Raw genomic sequence first — 21211 nt, 5'->3', positions numbered from 1 at the left:
TAGAAATCAATTTTGATAGTTTAACTTGGATCAGTTGTTCCAATTATATTTAGTAGGATATTGAATAACTTCTTGATATTTAATTTTTGGAATTATCGTGGTCAACAGGTCGACATCGAACACTTAACACTCCAAACTGTCACTCAAGTTTTTACGATACCTGAATGTAAAGATGTCTAATTTTGCCAACAGTTGACCTTTTTAACTAACAAAGTCAGCAGCAAAAGAAGTGTAGACGGTTGAAGGTAACATCGACGAGTGACAGTAGAAGTAGATAATTATTGCCAACCAAGTCATTGAAGCATACACATTTATTATTTTACTAAAACTGTGATATTTTGAGACTTAAAATAAGATTTTCGAAATTTAATGTTTGGAATTTTCATTAGTTTTTCTTCCATTATCTAAGGTTAACACTAGCTGAAAACCTGTAACTCTGGCTCTACTGTCATTTGTTTGAAAACCCATGTTAATTTCAACGGAGTTTTAAAAAAACACCATAATCAAGTATATCGATAATGATAACTCGTCATAACTATAAATAGATGATGGTACTTTTTTGTCAATTCTATTTCCTCAAATTTTGCAATTACTTTTAGTTTAGCAAATCTGTTTATCAGGCGCTTTTGTACGTTACGTATGTAGTCGATAGTTTGAAAAACCACCGAGATAAGGTACAAACGATAATAACTACTTATTTACCGGGATAAATGCTCTGTAGTCGCACCGACACTGAGACTAGCTACATTCGAATTTATGGCTACAAAAATATTGACAGCGTTTTTATTAAACCCCGGAGTACGAATTGTTCTAGGTGCCTGAAACGCAACCACTGGGGCAAATTGAAAGTTTTGCTCACGACTAAAAAGTCTTGGGTTTAAAAAAATTTTTTTTACTATCTTAAGCTGTAAGAAAAGGAGCTTGACACCTCAGACTTTCAGATGGTACATAGTAAAGAAATTAAATAGTCAAGGCATAGGTGCTGTAAATCGCTAAAAATGAAACTTTCTGGGAAATGACACGTATAAGAAAATATTGTTTGTCATTACAATGTGATGGTATATTACTTTGTAGTTGATTAAGAAATTCATTACTCGAGAGTGCCCGAGCCTAATTCGACTCGGACATTAAATGACCTGGACCCAACTCGGCTACAGAATTGAGTCATTTTATCGTCTAAGGTCCAAGTCGACTACTCCGAATAAATCGCTGCATGAACAGATAAGAAATTAGTAAAAATCTTTACTTTAACCTCAATAAATTAACAAAATAAAATAATAATTTTTTTTTTGTATACAAAAATCAGCGATATGATACAATATTGTTGATTATTTGTAAATTTGACTAAATTGTATTTAAAAAAAAAAAAAAAAAATTAAAAAAAATTAGAGTGTGTCGTATGCATCATCATAGATTGTAAATTCGGTATCTCTGTATTTAATCATCGATCGATCGACGGATACAAATGATAGGCAGCACAAACAGCAAAAACCTTGGTACAGCGCTTTTGACATCAACAAAGACGCCGGGAGGTATACTCGAGACCGCAGAAGGTGTAATAACGATGGCACATCACCACTCCCACAGGATCCTCTCTTGCTTCTTTTTCTTTATTTTTGCAACCTTATACCCCTGTGGTCAGCAATACTTGTACACACGCATGCAAGATATACTTGACGAAGGAGGACGCAACACCAGGCATCGGCAGCTCCGGCTCTTTCGTGCGTCTACGTATAAACATGTATACAGCTGCTGGACTCACAGAGGTGAAAGAGAAATGCTGTGTACACTACGCCTCCTCCTCCACCTCCTTCATCTCACTCTCGGTCCTTTTGCCGCGCGGGAGCACCGCCGGGAGAGTTTCGCTGCTGGACGACCGCGATAGACATTCTCCCGTTGGCCGTCGCGGCCCTCGAACGTCCCTGTATGTGTACATATCCGTATAATTTATACTTATGCGTGCCTTCAAAGTCAGCGTTGTTTAAAGGAGCTCGCCTAGAAATTCGAGAGGTGCGTCTGGACCTTCGGTCCTTTGACTTATCTCCCACTTTCATCGATTTTTTTACGTTTTTTGGCCTCGCAGTGCACCGTTTTTCTTCCACGATTTGCTCGGGAATCGGTACCGGTCGGTAATTTTTCTCTCAATAAAAGAAATCGATCGTCGATTCAAAAGTAGTGTTTCCGGCAGTTTTTTTTTTTTTCCACCGCATCAAGCGCTAATGAGGGATATACACTCGGCCGAGCGGATGTCGAAAGTTAAAAAAACGCGAGTCCCGAGGCGCATATAAAAGTGATACGAGTGTCAATTTGCACTTTCATAAATTCCATCCTTGTTTTTTTTATATTATTATTTTTTGTTTTAACGTCAAAGCTCGCCTGGTCTCCCGTTACAACTCTACCAAAGTATTTTTGTTAAACATTGAGTGACATTGTTGTTAAATCCTGTTAACAGTCAACCCTGCCTCCCCTGACGGTGAACAAACTGCTACTTCAATGTGTGTTTGTTTTATTTAAAAAAAGCAATACCCCGAAAGAAAAACTTAACCGAGTGAAAAAACATGTTGGTGCTGAATTTCCTGGGGCTGCTTGTTCTGACGAGCTTTGCAGGATCCATTGAAGCTGTGCCTGGAAGATTGAACGGTAAGATCCACTGCATCCTATCACGTGGTCAAAACCTTGAATGAGAAAAATAAAAAAAATTAAAAAAACATCGTAATACATGAACTGAAAAAACTAAAACTGGTGTTTGGTGCTCATGTAACTGTAGGTGCAACTGGTGTATTTTTTTAACTTTGTATTTTTTTCTATACTGTGTATTTGAAGATTAGCATTACACTTATTGGGGACCCAAGTCGTAGAGTCTCTTATTTTTGGTTTACATTGAATTTCATACGATGCAGGTTGACCGAAAAAAATATTTAAATGAACCACGTTGATTAACAAAGTCCAAGAATAGTACATTTTTTCATGGATTTTTAATACTTTCATGTTCAGATTTTTTATTTTTCTTTTGTAAATTGTAATTTTTCGTCTATATTTGTAGATGTGTGTAAATATTTATAGTAGGCCGTTTTACGAAAAGTGAAAATCAAAATCTCGAATTTCAGTGTTGAGAAATTTCACACGTTTTTGTAGATGTTGCTTAAGATACATCATCCGAAAACTTTGAGGTCCAACTCTATTGACACATCATAAAAAAGTTATGTAAACTCAAACGTACACTTTTAAAATTTAAAACTGCATTATAACTATGTATTCTCCAATGACAGGAAAAAAAAAAAGAGAAAACCATGACGATAATAATTCTGAAACTTCAATAAATAACAGCTCACATCGCCAACACATTTAAAATATTTACTCATCAATTAGTAACACTTTTTCAGTACACCCACAGTATTATTATTTTGAAACTGTACCCAGCCACCCAAGGTCACGCTCATATTTTAAGGCTGGATTCACGATGACACAGTGATGATTTATTGGTTAAATTCAAATCTAGAGACGAAAAGATTTCATCCGTACATTCGAATTTCGCGAAATACGAAACGGTCCGATCCAACAGCCCAAGAATCGATTGTTTTGGTCCCACCCAGGTGTTTAAAATTTTTGATCACATCAATAAATTTTGGATAGCGAAGCATTGAAAAACACTTGAAAATTAACATATTGGGTTGATGTACGCTAAAAGTAGAATTTTTAAATTGTGACATTCTAATTAGTAACGGAACATTAGCTTGTTTCTCCATTTTTTGCTAACCTAATGAATTTTTCACTGTCCTAAATCTACAAGATGTGTGTGTTCTGAAAACAAAAGTTTTTAAAAATTTGTTAGAAAATAATTGAACAGCCAGGATACGGATATTAAATCAACCTGTTTATCGTAAACTCATTAATACACACATGTGCACACACACACACACACGCAAAAATTTACATAATTTTTTCTTAACAACGATCCACTAGATTTTTCGTAATAATCTCGTAACATTTTCCAATCGCATAAGTACTACACGCGCTTGCCCTACTTGCATTATAAAACCGAAATAATCTCGATAAAAATATCCTATCCTTGTACACAAATGCCGAGAAACATTTTCGAGGATAAGACCGGCGTTAAAAATTTTCAGTTCAACAAAAGTTATTGTAAAGTTTTCATTGAAAAACAATTTTACCAAACGAAATTTCGAAATACCTTATAAACTTTCAATGCAGTGCAGTTTCGATCAGTATAAGCTTTCCTAGCTGTACGTCAACCGGGCAAAACATACGAAACGTGCAAATGTAGATCCCCGTGTACAAAGAGAGGAACAGAAGGAAAAAATTGTTCCCGCATGTAAACAAACACAGAAGCATCAAGTCTACGCGTACGCGCGCACACACACACACTCAGCTGGATCACACAGTAAAAGTTGACCGGCAAAACTTTCACTCTGATTTTAATAGAATGACATTACGAAGTCATCGGCCGCGTGGAGTGGATCATTTCCATTTTCTTCCAGTAGAAAAATCATCGACATTTGTATATACTTACGTGTCACCACGTTATTTTTTTTCTACTTTTACTCGAACGTATATTTACCACGCCTTCTTAATCACGGTATACCTTCGTGTATATAATTATAATGTAATCCTATACAACTCGGTGTTTCACCGTCACTTGTTTCCTTTTCGTTTTTTGCTCAATGTATAGATACAATGTTTATGGGTTTTTTCAATTTGAGCGTCAATTGCGTGACCCATGCACTTGAACTCATTTTAATTTATTGCTTCAATCGCAACGTGTCAAAAAAGTATATGTACATAGCTTGTACCTTATTTACATCATTTGTAACGTCACGAGTATCAATGAAACATTTTAATAATCGAGTAACAGAGAATTCAATTTGTAGATAGATAAAAGAAAAAGTTCATTACTAACACATGGTGCATGCAACCACTGTTCATAGATCATTATGTAATACGATATATCTGATCTGTCTCTCCTTTTCTGTCTGTTTCCGGTGTGCTTTCTGCTTTGCTTGCAAAATCTGCTTCCTCTGTACCTCCACTGTAACGCATGAAACGTGAAAAAAAAAACAACAACAACAACAAAATTTACAAACAAAAAGTCACAACGAAACACCTGCACGATGCGGTGAGAAGCGCAAAGAAGCGCCAGCTCGATTCGAACCAGCAGCGTCAACGCGACAGCCCCTTCAAATTCACGTTCGATGACAATGTCAAGCTGCAAAGCGTTGAAACCGAGCTTACATGTAAGTCCACGAATTTACCATTTTGAGGCTTATATTTATGTGGGTAATTTTATTTTTCCTGCTTTGGGCGTTTTTTTTTTTTTTTCACCTTTGGACGTTTAGTGTGCACTCAGTAGGAAAAATAGGGCTCGCACCTGGTGCGCATCCAGGGCAAGCACAAGGGGTCTCGGGAGACGTGCGCCACCAGGTACGAAAACTACTATTTCATTGGCTCCTTCCACATTGATACGCACCCACTATATTACATTTTGATGCACGTGATTAAAGTATAATGTACCATTGGACACGCGACTCATGTAATTTCGTGGTTTCCAATTTTACTCTTGTATATAATATCACCGTGCCAATGTACGTATAAAAATGGTAATGGCACCGCGCACGTATTTTGAAATACGTTTGGAAAATCTTTCATCCTCCTGCATTCGATGCCCGAGTGCTTCGTTAAATTGTTAAATCTAACGTTCAATGCCTAATAACAACCCGAAGCGGTATTTCAATCGAATATTCCATTTACCATAGTTGCTTGGACCACAAAATTTTCATCCTAGGCGTTTTATTTAACGTTCATCGAAATTTCGACTGATTTCGACACTGCGAACCCGCAAGTCTTCGTCCGGGTTTTTCCTTCACAAAAATCTCTCGATCCCAAATTTTTCAAGTTCATCATTATGTACACACTTGAAATTCTAGAATTATAAAATGGCCAGTTCGCCACGAATTTCAAATGTATCTCTCTCGAGTCAAAACCGAGTGTACGTTGTTTTTTTTTGTCCACGAGCACCTTTCAAAATCGGTAGATCGACGTACAGGAATCCTTCGACGGCTCTCTGACGTTCTTCTTCTTCAAAGATCAATCAAAAAAATTGTTACGTAGATCACTGAAAGAAGAAGAGAAAAAAAAGGATCTGTAGATAATGCACCACTCGACGAACCCGTGTATCCACGTATTTCTACTCTAAACAGCGTACCCTGCAATTTGGGCTGATTTATCCACGCACTCACGCACAGGAGTATACGTATGCACACGCATAAGCATAGGTTGTGAAATCTTGTGTTACGGGATGAATTTGAGGTGGTTCGAAAGCAGAGTCTCTGTGAACGCGTGCACGTGCAACTGAAAGCAAGATTCGTCTCGACAGTCGTGTTGCCGGGAGCAATAAATTTATAGATATGCCTCGTGCCTTGCGATTAGCGTAGATTGAAAGGAAAAACAAGAAAAGTGCATGAGGCAATCTTCTTTGGATGCTGGTGGATTCTACAGCGTTACGTCGCATAGTTTCGGAGGCCAAACTACTCGGGTGCTAACAGTGTGTGGATACGACAGCGCGAGTATTTCGATTTTTTGTGTTTACATGTATGCATGTACTAGCGGTCCCCCGTCTCCGCTTCGCCCAAGATTCACTGAGTGGAGCACCGTAGTATGTTGACACGTAATTCCAGTTAAAAAAATTTTAGTTTGGAATCCACGCAGTTTTGGTCAAATAATAAATTGTGAGACAAATTTAAAAAATGTAACGATGCTGAAAAGTACCGTGCATTCCTTACGCCGTAAAACAGTTTTCGTCCCTAAAAGGCCGTTGATTTGCACTTTCTCACGTTATAATAAATGCAAATACCAAACTTTATTACCAGAGCAACAAAGTCCTGGAGCTTAATCTCTACATTTTTTATCGCCACGAAAATACAAATACCAAAATTTTCGACCTCTTTAAAAATCTGGAAGATTCATGAGATTACTATAAGGGTTACAATGAAAAGCTGATTCCTCACTTAAAAAATTTTTTATTTATCGATTTTTATGCTGCCTTAATCTCGATAAATGTTCTGCGTCAGTTTCTTGACGCCAAAAATTCTAAACATTTGAAGCATTCGAAGTTTTTATTCCAATTGGCCGTCTTACGAGTTTTTACGTTTTATTTTTCCTTTATAGCTGTTTAGGTTTGCTAAGCGCAGACGTTGGAGAGGATCGGTGATTCCTGGTTGAATGTTTAGAGTCAATAGGGTAATATAGGGTCGTCGATTACTGGGGTTCCCAGCCTTGCGATGAACAACTCCGCTCGTGACGTCTGCCAGTGAATGACTGTTACATTACAATTTGTTAAAAATTAAAACGCGTACTAATGATCTTCCTTATTACCGAAATAACACTCGTTTATTGCCACCCCAAAGACACCAATGAATAAATGGGAACATTATTCGCGAAAAGTACTACTTTACCGTGGCTTGAAAATCATTTGAGTTTTGTTTGCTTTGGGCTCGTACAGGTGCGTTCACAGTAATGCTTAATTCAACGATGAGATTGACCGCAAGTATCGTTTCTCTCGAGCACGTTACATGTGTGGGGAGATACTAATTGTGAGTCACATTTTGCGAACACAGTACTTTCTACGTCGTTTTGCTTTCCCGAGCGAGTAAGTAAAGCCACGTATACAGATATGCTCACGTGTCGTTGGTCTGGAATCAATGAGAAAGATATGACACAACTCCTCTCTTTATACGGCAAAGGCAGTTTGCTTAGATTCCTGGGCAGTCGTATGGGCAGCTACCGGGAAATCTTTCTTCCGTAAGATACCAAATACTCGCACCGGACTTCGCTACAGACTTTGGCAATGTTCCGTAGATTTTCTTGTCGTTTTATGGAATCAAGACCTGGGAGTTCACTAATTAAGTATACATACTATGTATATATTGTAGTAAGATTTTCATCCTCATTGAATAATCACGCGTCTAATGCCTCATAAGGATTTTATCTCATCGAACATCTTAGGGCCTTGACACACGAGCGCTTCTCAAAAAAAAAAAAAAAAAAAAAAAAACGAAGTTTACCACCAATAGTGATTAGCCTTATTTGTATTGTAAATTATATTGTACAGAATTGATGACGTCCGAGTGGAATCGTATTGAAATTGCTAACAGTGAATGTCCAATTTCTATGAAACAAATTTTGATAAAAGACTTTGGGATAATGTTACTGATATCTAAGTGTGAACGGAATATATATTTTAGAACTATCTAACGAGGGGACCCTTAAAATTTATAAAAAATGATGGTTCGGAATAAACACAGTGTTTATTGGAAAAAAAATTTGCGGACTAGACTAAGAAAATTTGAAACTACTGAAGCAGAAATTTCCGCTTCCTATTTGCTACACGGCGTACGTATAAAACCGTGTACGTACCATGGGCGGAAGTAAAAAATATGGTTACTCAAATGGCATATCATCATCGTAATACACATTCTACTTGGGACATTTTTTACCATCCGCTCACCTTTATTGTACAATTTTATATCATTTGCTGCTTTACATTTCAAGATGGTTTAGTCTTTTCAAAAATTCAATCACCAAACGGTGAAAATTAGTTATCAGAAATAAGTATGAGTTTTTAAAATATTCATCATACAGTGTTTTTTTATAAATAATGTTGGTAACCATAGATTTTCCAAAGTTATTATTCAAATACAAACTAACGGTTTATCGTCCTATTTCAAGTTTACCGATGTAAAAAAAATATTAGCTTACGAAAGTCGAGCTATCACGAATCGCACACACATAATTACACTAGCTATTGAAGAAATAAGATTCTTGAAAATTTTTAAAAAATTTTCATTCACTGATAACAGTATAATAGGGAATTCAGAACAGTTAAATCGACTGGACGCTTCATTGAGTACAAATTTAAGGTATGATCCATCTCAAGTTGCAGTGGTTTAATCAGAAAAAAAGAATTCAAATAAAATTCATTTAATATTGATTACAGTGTTAACACTCTTTGCTTATTTCTGGACTGTACAATAGAAACTTTTAATAGGAATAGTACAGACGAAATGAAGAAAAACTTTCTTTACCTCTAAACTTTTAAATCTCACCAAAGTAATGTCTTTTTGTTGTTGAAAGATATTATAAAACGGATGGGAAGTTATTAGTTTTCCAGACATCAGGGGATCCTGGTTAAGTTTTGATAATTTGAGATATATGGTTTGTTATAAAACAAACATACGTTGGTAAAGTGTTCCTGAATAAAAGGAAGTACAGTTAGCTAGTCGATAAGCTGGTTTGTCTCTTATGAGAAAATAAAAAATTTGGACTTTCATGTATGAAACCTTTCATTTTAAATACTTTCTGGTCAAAAGTAAAGAGAACCTTTTCCTAGACATTTCTATCCACTGTTATAAATTTCTTACCAAAAATTGTCTTAAACAATCTTCTTTTCATGCTTGTCTAATAAATACAAGGGTAATTATTCTTAAGTGAGAAATCAAATATTTACCTCCAGCAGCTGTTTATTCTACTTATAAATATTTCAATATCAACGTGTACGTACTTAGTAACAAATACACCCAATAAAACGAAAAATAATTCGTAGACTCGGTTATATGAGAAATATTATACTATTGGATCACTTTATCAACACAATTACTCCGCAGCAGAATGTGTATACCACCAGCAATCAAAGTTTTTTAATTCCCCCTTCTCTTTTTCTTTCTTTGCTTTCACGTCTAGATACTCCTGTTGTAAGACAATAATTTCTGATAACTGTTTCAATCTGCTTATTTGAATGCATATACTTTTAATCTTACAGAACAATCCTTGTCGTAGAAAAAAATGTTTAAAAAATAGCTTTGGGCCATTATCATCAGACTCGAAAACATGCTCTAAGTGTCTGTTTTTTAGATCTTCGTAATATCAGCAATAAAGTTAAGACCACATTTTCATGAAATTAGAAAAACTATAAGCTGAGTAGACGGTTTCAATAAAAATAAGGAGAATTATCAGAAATGAATTATTTAGAGGTTCCATATTTTTAATGAGAATGACCATCGAATATTTCCATTTTTCATTGAAAATAAAGAAAACCAGTTTATCATAATTTTATCAATTTTTTCCTCGTAAGATTGTAATATTCGATTTTTTTCCAGATTTATACATTATATTCTTATAATTGGTTTTCTAATCTTCACATCCAAGAAATGAACATGATCAGATTTTTTACTTAATACAGTATCTCACATATATAGACTGGATCAAAAAGCTGTTTTTAAATTATAATCGGGGTTGTCACATGCAGATCATAACAGGGGAAAACTTCTATACGTAGGTTTGGGTTTACTTAGTTTGGGGAGCCCGTGTAGAAATTACCATATGTTGCGCAAACAAAATTAGTAAGTATAGGCGATGCACGAGCGTGCATGTAAAATTTTTATTTATATCCATAACGTGCGGGTGAGTACCTGAGCTTTATTTGCTTCTCCTAATTAATGATCTTGGGTACTCATGTGCGTTACTGCATATCTAGTGTAGGAGCCAGGATAGTATGGTAGAATTAGTTTTTTGGCCCAGAAAATTCTGACTATCTCGAAAAAAAATAGGGTAGTAGTTTTAATGTATTATAATAAATTGAAATAGAATTTAACAAGTAGAAATGCCAGCAAGAGCCCCCCCAAAAATGTAAAAAATGTCCAAAACATGTTTTTTACGTCTAGAAGAAAACCGACTCATCGTAAATAAAAAAAAGCTGTGTGAAAAAGATGTGCAATTTCAAGACGAATAAAATAAGCCATGTTGAGTTCAGATCGGTTCAGCCATTTTTTCGCAAATCGCACAAAATTGCTATTTTGAGCCATTTTTTCCAAATTCAATAACTCGCATTCCATACAATATTTAGAGCTGAAATTTTAACACAAGACAGATATAATAGCTCTTATACACGCACACTACACACTAAATTTAAGCTTCATCGATTTTAAACTTTTCGCGAAAAGCAGCAAAAATTAAAAAAAAGGTCCTTGCGAAAAAGGACCATAAAAAAAGGTACATTTTTCAAACGTCTTTTGCTTTGTCTATATTTACTTTACAAGTACCTAAAATGCCATTCATTTTCACTACTTAGAAGTATCTTAAAAATTGATTGCAAAAAAAGCACATTTCGTTTCGAACGCGCATGAGGAAAACATGCATGCGGAAAGTGAGCGAGGCCTCCAGCGGCGGCCTGTTGAGCCGCCGATTCCACTAACCGAAGAGCAAAAAGCCATTTTTTAAAATAAATTTTTACGATACTTTTAATTAGTTAAAATGAATGGCATTTTAGGTACTTGTAGAGTAAATATAGACAAAGCAAAAGACGTTTGAAAAATGAACCAATGTTGGCTAACAACTTTTTTCTGGCCATTGTTCGGAAGGACCTTTCTTTGATTTTTGCTGTGGTTCGCGAAAAGTTTAAGACCGATGAAGCTGAAATTTAGTGTGTATGATAAGGGATATGATATCTGTCTTATACTAAAACATCAGCTCTAAATACTGTACAGAATGCGAGTTATTAGACCAGTAAGCATCTGTATTGGCTTAGCCATTTTGAGTCGGAGCTCAAATTTTTACGGGAATACCTCCGAAATGTTGGTAGAAACCAGAATTGCGATATGCTCCCACCCCAAAAGTTGTGCTACGCTCGGTATAAACAATATAGTGAAAAATGTACAATTTTTCTTTTTATTTTCAAACAAAAGAAATTAATTGATTTAAATTTTTATTCTTCTATGTCTTTGTAATGGTTTCATTTTTTGTATACTTGATTTTTAAATCAAACTTATTTGCCCGCCTTTTTTCTCTCTGCTCCTTATGCAGTCGTCCTCTAACACTACTACACGTAAAACTACTATTATAACGGTTTTCTTACTCTGTGTACACTGGGGACCACTTCAGTCTGAACGTCTGAAAAACGCTATCAAGACGATTCAGACGAGGATGATGATGATGATGATGATCCATACGAAGAACTTGTGATTTCCACAGAAGACTCATCGAATATCTGGCATATTACAGATGAAGATGTATATGATGATGGAGAAGATATGAAGGAATAATTCGTTAAGATTAGTTCGTTTTTCAAATATGAATATGTATTTTTTTGTACCATGCGTATTATGCAATATGTGCGAATTCATCAAATAAAAAGGAATGAAAATAAAAGTAAATCACAACCCAACATAAGATTTTCCATTATTTTTTCCCCTATTTTTTTGTGTAGTTCTTGTATTGTTCTATAAATGTTTGTCCAATTGAATAAAAAATTGTATCCCAAAAAAAAATGTTTTTTTGCAATAAAAATGGTTAAACAATTTATTACAACACTTTCTAAACATTTTACTGTTTGGTTTTTATAATTTATAAAGATTATTAATGTTGTTTGAGGAAAAAAAAATTTTCTATCCGGCGTAAAACGCTAAATTTCCAGCTCATTTATAATTGTTAATTAATTAAGGCATATTGTTAATATATTACGCAAATACAAATATCACAGTTGAACTTGTTGTTGAATGCTACCCCAGATTAAAAAAAAAAAACGTTCAAATCCGTTCATTAGAAGCCGAGATTTTGTCAATTTTGAAGCGCGCGTTCGTTTTAAGATTGCTGGTTCATTTTTGAAGCAAGGTCTGATGGTCGCCCCCCACCACCACCTCGCAGCAATTTTTTTCGCAATAGGATCAACTGAATTGCGCATTTATCGTTAAATAATAATATATTTCAGCATGCCTAATGTTAATTAGTAAAGTACTGGACAAAACGAGGGCATTCGTTCTAAAATCAGTTGGATAGCTGCTATTGTTTATTGTTAAACTTGAGTTGACTTTGACTAGCTATATCTTAGGAACGGATTAACGGATTTCAATTTTTTTTTTTTTGGGAGAAGCGTCTTGCCAAATACTATCATCCTACAAAATTTAAATCCAAAAACTGGGAAATTCGCGAAGATATTCAATCTGTTTATAATGATCTACTATACGTTAAAAAATCAGCAATTTGTGGAATTGGTTTTTTAACCTTTAGCAACATTTTCAAAATTTCGATATTTTTCGGAGATACCTAAATTGCAAAATTGTTGTGCAAAAACAAAAAACAATACCGAGCTGGTTTTTTGACACTTTTTTATGTACGATTTTTTGGCTTTCTTCTTGACGCGAAAACATGTTTTGGACATTTTTGCCATTTTTTTGAGGGCTCTTGCTGATATTTTTACTTGTTCGATTCTATTTCAATTTGTTATAATACATTGAAACTACTACCCTATTTTTTTTCAAGATAGTCAGAATTTTGGGAATATCGTTATGATTTTTAGCTAATTCTACCATACTAGGAGGGTTCCCGTGAACTATTCAATTGATATGATTTTACCCAGATTTTTCTCACATTATCGTAGCTACTAAACACGATTTTCGATGGTGCATTGTTGTAAAATTTGCACATCTATAAATCTTATTGTATTTGATCTTTTGGGGCAAGAATTTTGCACATCTATAGTTAGGGCTACTAATTTTTATCAACAAATTAAAAAACCATATCAATTTGGTAAAAAAAAAATTAATTTGTATTCCTTAGTGCATTTGAAACAAATAAGGCCTTTTGGAATTATTTTCTAAATGCCATATTTTTTTATTAAAAAAATTCGCAAACTTTTGAATTATTTGAATTTTGCAATTTTCAACCGTGTATATCTTGATTATTAAAAAACTTTTGGAAAGTCTGCAGTGCTTAAAAATTTTGATTAATCATCTACTTAAAGAACCTATCACTTTTAGAGCAGTGAAAATATGTTTTGTTTAATCATGAACTTTAAATTGTGAGCTTCTTGCTATGCTACCCATGGTCTACATAAGTTTACGTGTGAAAATACGATGTACACCTGATTTGAATAAGTACATTCAAGATTTCCTGAGTATTTTCAATTAACCTCACGAAGTGATCGCTGATCAACTACTGCCTGACTAGCAAAGAAATTGTTGTAAACAAATTTTTTAACAATATTTTTTTAATAATAATTTTCATATTCTTTGGTTTGTTTCAAGTAAACGTTTTCTCTTAGAATTTTTTAGTACATACCAAACCAATTAAAAAAAAATTTACAAATTTTGAAGAATAATAATCAAGCTTTTTTAAACCTGATGCGGCTGTATTTTTTTTTTTTTTGCAATATTTATTTTTAACTACACAGAGATCTCATAATTTTGTGACAAATTAGTCAAAGTATGTGTCAATTTTATACAAGTACCAAAATTTAATTTGAAGTATTATCAGTAGTATCATTCAAACATGAGAATAAAAAATATCAAAGGATAATAAATGCGGCTAATGTGATGACACAAAATCAGATTGAGGACTTGTCACTTCTAATTGTAATGCATTAAGCATAAAATTTTAGTTCCTGCATAAAATGGACACATCCTTTGATTGTAATTTTTCACAAAAATATTAGAGTCTTGTAAAGTGCAAAATGAATAATGCATTAAAATACAGCCACATGAGGTTAATAAGAAACGCTCGATTGAGATTCTGCAAAGTTTGCAACCTACCATGAGTAATTTCGTAAAATAAATAAAAATACTTGAGGAAAACTTGGGTTAACTTATTCAAATCAAAGGTATCCGTTCATTGTCACTTTACGTGGGATTGAGTTGGACTATTCGTTCATTATGACATTTTCAAGTGATCTAAGCATAACCAAATAACAGTACAATTCCACACAATTTTAAAAATCTGTCTGCCAGCACCTCTGAGGTAAAATTATATCAGTTCACTTTTAGTTATATTATTTTCAGCACCTTTTCCTTTAAAGCTTTAATTTGAGCTCTAGCATAAAAACAAAAATGTTATTGGAGCCGATACACAAAGATGAATCAAGCTTAGGTTAAAAACTTGAGTAAGGATAAACGCTCGAAGTGAATACTTCATTATTTTTATTTGTTTTACAACCTACGACCAAACTTAAATGGACTGCAACTTTTGACCTCACTAATGCTCGAAGAAATGCTTATTTATAACTTGTAAAAAGCCATCGATTTCTCCGTGAGCGCATGTTCGAACTTTATTTCAAATCAAGTTGGTTCGTTGGGATTGCAATTCAAATGAAAAATACAAATTTTTCCTTTTCAATGCCACTCTCCTTGCCACTTGCATTTAGATGATAATAAAGGATGCGTGACAGGACAAACCGGATTTTCCAGACGGAGCCAAACGCAATGCAAACTCGGAGTACTTAATTAGGATCATACGTCTGAGTAATACAAATTTAGCGTCTCCCTTTACGTTTTTGATTTTCAGGGATTTCAAAAGAAATAACATGCTTACACAAGCAGTAAAAAAAAATAAGAACAAGTTTGTAGTCTTCTTTTCTCACAAACAAAGTCTTTTTCAAGTGTAGATTCCATGAGGGGATTTCGTGGAGCATCAGCTCATGGCGTTTCTTTTCGTCCCCCACATTTACTGTAGAACAGGCAAGACGATCGCATTCGCCCGAGAGGCCTTGCATTGAAAGAAAATGAACTGGCCCTCGAGTAAACTTGTACATAAAGGTACATGTATATGTATCCATATGAGCAAATGACGCATGTTCGTGCTCTCTTGGCGCAGTTTTCGATTAATTGTACACTGGATAATTTTTTTTCCTTCCGTGAATCCGTACGAACAAGCGAGTAAAAAGTGCATGAGTAATAATGCAGAGGGAACAAGCCGGTTTTGGCTTTTATGCACGTCTGCTTCGGGCTTTTCCTTTTTTTTTTTTTTTTTTCATTCCGAAACAACAAGGCCCGAAGTAAAGCGAATATCCCAGAGAGATACGCTCGTTAAATTAGGTTTTTGACTCGTGTATATTATTATTAAACACGATGTATGGGCGCGTAAAAATAATTACTGCTCGATTTTATGACACTTTGCATTCAAACTTTATTATTATGAAAATTGGTTTTTAAAGATTTTGAGCACGATCGTAGCACGGAGCAAAGGGTAATAAAAAAAGTCATAAGAATCGGATTGCGATAAATCTTCGAACTTTGGACGTAAAAAAAAAAGTTTATTGCAGTTGAAGTCTTCCGATACGTACAATAAAAGCGAACGTACTAGTTAGGTGTAATATACAATACACTTTTCAATCCGAAAGCAAGACTTTCTATTATAATTTACTTTATCTCTCCCGCTTTATACTCACGTGGCTTACGTTTCATGTTCTCATTAAGCTTTCATTTTCCAAAGGTGAATAATAATTGATAATCCAAAGGTATGAGCCTGTATTTTTACCATCGATGACTTGTGTTGCAGATGAGTGTCCAAATTGCGCTGATGAGATCGTGAGTGCTGGAACAATGAGGTGGACAATGCCACTTTTGAAGCTTGGCGAGAAACGATACTATCTAGGAATTTTTTTTAAGGTAAGACGAGTGTTTCAAGTTTTTTTTTTTTTTTTTTTTTTTTTTTTTTTTTTTTTTTTTTTTTTTTTGTTATGAGGAGACACTATTTGGTTTTCGTTTTAAAAATAATAAAAAAGTGTGGCTTTGCTTTCACTTACAACCGTATTCTTGCGATTGCCACTGATATCTGTCTGAAAAAGAGCATCTCTCAATCTTCTACGTCAAATCACTATGCAGAAGTACTTTGCTGTTTTCCAAAATCTTCTAAGCTAAATTCGTTTCTTTTTCTCTTCAACTTTACAAAAAATTTATCTCTTTCAACTCTTTTAGAACTACTTTTAAACTTATTCATTTAAAATCGTGAAAAAAACGGATCGTAGAAAAATGTTAGTTGTCGCTGGTGGATTGACAAGTATGGATTTATTTATAAAAATTTTTTAAATAAAGTTAATGACGTTTATAGATTGAACTAATTATCAGGTGAAAAGAATAACGACGAGTACATAGTGGCTATGCAGATGTAAGTTGTAGTATATTATTACAAATGAGAATCTTGGCTATTTCATAGTTTTTAGGAATACTAGGTAAGCTGTAGCATAATAAGTTGATAAATACGCGTGCAATTGAATGTTTATGTCAAAATCTCAGGAACAGGTACTAATACCCTAATACCCACCGTACTTACTTGCATTATCCGCTGCTCCTGGCAAGAATTATATTAATCTTCGAGCTTCTTTGCAACATCATTATAAGCCGATGCTAAAAATTCTTCGGTCAGTGACAAATATATATGCTCATAAAATGTTCAGAAAACTTTTATTTATCTGTAGGTATACTGAAAGGACATATTGACTTACAACAATAACAATAACAATAATGATAATACTATGAATGATAATAAAAACGATTTTTCAGGCAAACTGGTATAGGGCATCGCAATACTGTCGTTACCACGGTATGCATCTGGCAAGCATAAATTCGCAGGAAGAGAACGACAAGCTTGAGAAGCACATTAGGGACTTTGGACTGGGACACGAGCATTTCTGGACGTCGGGTACGGATCAAGCGGAGGAGGGTACCTTCTTTTGGATGGCCAATGGCCGGCCCGTCACCTTCGAAAACTGGAACACTGGCGAGCCCAACAATTTTCGGTACAGCTTCTTTTATGGTTTTTTTTTTTTTTTTTTTTTTTTTTTTATTTGTCTGATTTAGCTTTGTTCTTTCTTCGATTGAAAGTTCATGTATACAAACCATTGAGGAAAAAATCATAATTACAAATGACACCCCTCTCATTCTCTCGATACATACATGAATCATTTTACAAAAAATAGATTTTATCCATGGCCCAGTCAATTGAAAAACTATTAACGGAGATTTAGATTTTTCAACTTAATTCAATAATAAACAGTCATTTTCTGCTAAAGTTACAGCAAAAATTTGTTAAAGGGCACATCAGTCCATCCATTGATTAAAGGTAAAAATAATACAAAAAAGTTGCAGTTAAGCCCGCCAAATGAAGTCATTTAAATAATTATACGGAACAACCTAAACGATTATTAAACATTACACGATCATTTGTATACTTTAACAAAAACAGGATCTCAAGATCGTTAATGTTAGTATTACTAACAAAACCAAAAAAATAAATTCATAAGACTTTTATGCTATTAAAGAGTTGTTATGTAGCAAGACAATAATTGTATTCTTTTTCCCAATCACATAGGTACGAAAATAACGAAGAAGAGCACTGCTTGGAGTTGTGGAACCGAGATGGCAAAGGCCTTAAATGGAACGACAGCCCGTGCAGTTTTGAAACTTACTTCGTCTGTGAGGTGCACTGACACGTGTCTGCCGATGCTTTTTCTCACTTCTACCTTCTTTTGTGATCTCTGTCTCTTTCTATCTCCTTGTCTCCCGACCTTCCTGGCACCTTGCTCCTTTCTTTTTTTGCTTAGGTAAAAAATGTACTTACCTTCACTTGGTATTTTTCAGTGACATTTCCGTACAATCCCTCATCAAACACTCAACTTACGCTTTGGAAGAAAGATGGTATCCTCGTTTCATTTTTGTAAAGTACTTATTTTTACTGAACTAAAGTACAGAGAGTATTCGCACTTCGTAGCTCACGTACTTCATCACAGTTCAATGTGCGGCTTTTCCGCTTCGCTGCGAATTCCTTTTCGTGTACCGATTATGTCATAGCTTTTGAAATCTGATTTTCGTGGAATTTTTTTTTCAACCACTGTTGCACGACATTATCGTCTAGAATCCAAAATTTTTTAGGGCAATGGATGCAGGAAAAAAAAAAATTTGAAAAAACGAGAAAATCCTGATAGCATTGTGGGTAAAAGAAATTTTCAACAGTTGGATTTCGTGTTAAACTAAATAATACTCAAACATGTCCTCCATGGATTTTCTATCTATTGGATCTATTTACTTCATTTTAGTAAAAATAAAAAAAATTACATCAGTAGCTCATTAAAATTATTATACTCTGCGTGAGAAAGTCTAAAATGTAAATGAATAGTTTAGTTAATTATTGTACATTATACGCTAAGTAATATTGTTTCAGGGCTGTTTATAAGATTCACTTATTGCGACCTAGTCTGTAATTTATATATTCCGGTAACACAGAGATAATAGTTCGTAATGTAATTATATTTGTAATAATGAAGTAACAATAGTAAATTTATTAATTGTATTGTTGGAAGGGTGTATATTTATTACAATTATTTTAACATTGTATACAAATTTCCCTCACACGTTAATTCTACGTTATGAAAAAGAATCGTCAATGTTACAGAAAGATATTTTCGCTTATCGACTGAAAATAATATGTAATGTTATTTTAATCTGCAGAGACAAGTGCAGATTTTACATGATATGTCTGTAATTCTGAATCAGTGATGTGCATTTAAGTTTTTTTAAATAAAACAATTGTTCTTGAAATGAATATGCTTTCCTTATTTCACTATTTAAAAAATAGTCCAGGCGCCAGGGTTCCTGTAGCTTTTGAATTTTATGGCTCCATCAAGATTTTTTCAGTGTTCATATTTTTATCTCTTGAGTTGGAAATTTGAGGTTAGAAGCTCCAAAAACCACACAAAAATAGTTGTTAACAATTTTTAATAACAAATTTTAAAATTTAATTATTTTTGAAAAAAAATTTTTTTGCGGATTATTTCTCCTGTGTAAAGGAAAAAGGTCTCTCAAAAAATTCGTTGGAACTTCAGATGATGTGTAAAAAATTCACAACGTTTGAAAATTCTCTTGTTTTCTGATTTTACTCGATTGCTAACCTGCTTTGATGTAACTAAAAATATCTGTATTGCACAAGAATAAGCTACTGGATGTCCTGATTAAAAAATATTAAACAAACATGTAATGATTATTAATGGTTCTTAAAAAGAAAAAAACTTGTTAAAATATTTATAATTTATCAGGATCAATCAATGAAAACGCGTACAAATGTAAAAACTTCCTTTCAAGATATTTAAATTAAAATCTTATGCTTGGAATTTGTTATTTTAATCATTGAAGTAATATTTTTTTGAATTATGGACTACGTTATTATTTTTCTTATGTGTGATATTTTTTTTCAAGAATCAATCATTACTTGTTTGCTTAGTATTTGTTTAACTATGACATCCAATAGTTTTTTATTGTGTAATTCGGATATTTTTAGTCACATCAAAGTAGGCTAGCAAGTAAGTAAAATCAGAAAAATAGAAAATTTTTAAACACTGCGAATTTCTTACCCACCATCTGAAGTTTTAACAAATTTTGAGAAAAACCTGTTTGCTTCAAATAAGAGGGATGATGACATGAGCAAAAAAATTTTTTTTCTAAAAATATTGAATTGTGTAATTAGTTAATACCAACTGCTAATAACTTTTTTTTGCGTGATTTTTTGAGGTTACACCCTTAGCATTCTGATTCAGAATAAAAGAAAACAAAAAAACTTGGTTGAATCTTAGAAGGTTTAGAGATACAATGTCTCAATATACATGTACAATCGATCCTGTTGCGTGGAGACACAGCCGATCCAACATGGATTGCCTGGTCCAAATTCAAAAGAGTGAGATATAGATATAAGGGGGGGGGGGCTTTGTACTGTATAGAGGGTTTGTTTAAGTTCAATTAAAAAAAATAATACAAAAAAAACAAATAGTGATTAAATTTAAGCAAAATTAAAAGGAGAGGAAGGTTAACACAATTAAGAACAACTAATTAATGGGAAAAAGCCTATGGCATAAAAAACCCAGATTTATTAAATCAACTTGGGGTGCATACAATTGAAGAACAGATTAAACTAACAATAACACTGACAACTGGAATGGTGATAAGCGTGTGTTGTGTTGATGCGTGAATGTGTAAGTGTGTGCGGGAGGATCTGGTGGTAACGACTCCCAGTGTGTGAATGCGAGGCGAGTGAATGAGGAGTGATCTCCTCTGCGAACCGGCGGGCCCTGCACGGTCGCACGAGTCAGCGCGAAGCTGGTGAAAGCGGGCCGACGCCCGGAAGTCGAAATTGACTACCACCTGCGGTAGTTGCGATGACGGTTGTTATGAGTAGCGTGTTCGGGTGGGGACCCTGATTCCGGAACGAGAATCGGAATGAAGGGGACGAGATATGGAGTGATGATGACGGGATGACAATGTGCACTGAATAAGGTGTAATAGATGTATGATATGTACGATATGTAGTGACAAGGTTAAATGCAGATGGATGGAGCGAAGACGATGTTAAGATGATGCTACGTGCATACAGAGATGCGAGATCAACG

At 34.3% G+C, this 21211-nt stretch overlaps 1 protein-coding gene across 1 annotated transcript; it reads left to right on the top strand.

Annotated features, from left to right (window-relative positions):
- Positions 1-2271: 2271 nt before the first annotated feature.
- On the top strand, positions 2272-18640 carry LOC106638953 (salivary C-type lectin 2-like). Its single transcript, XM_089594554.1, has 4 exons — positions 2272-2640; positions 16336-16445; positions 17340-17575; positions 18148-18640. Exons 1-4 carry the CDS (start codon positions 2559-2561, stop codon positions 18263-18265), a joined length of 546 nt encoding a protein of 181 aa, XP_089450680.1. The 5' UTR covers positions 2272-2558; the 3' UTR covers positions 18266-18640.
- Positions 18641-21211: the final 2571 nt, after the last annotated feature.

The sequence above is a fragment of the Copidosoma floridanum genome, unplaced genomic scaffold (assembly GCF_036245765.1).
Source record: "Copidosoma floridanum isolate Cflo_tuat_1 unplaced genomic scaffold, Cflo_Japanese_pri ptg000021l, whole genome shotgun sequence".
In the NCBI taxonomy this organism is placed as follows: domain Eukaryota; kingdom Metazoa; phylum Arthropoda; class Insecta; order Hymenoptera; family Encyrtidae; genus Copidosoma; species Copidosoma floridanum.
The sequence above is the reverse complement of the archived record's forward strand: the minus strand, read 5'-3'. Positions and strand labels throughout refer to the sequence as shown.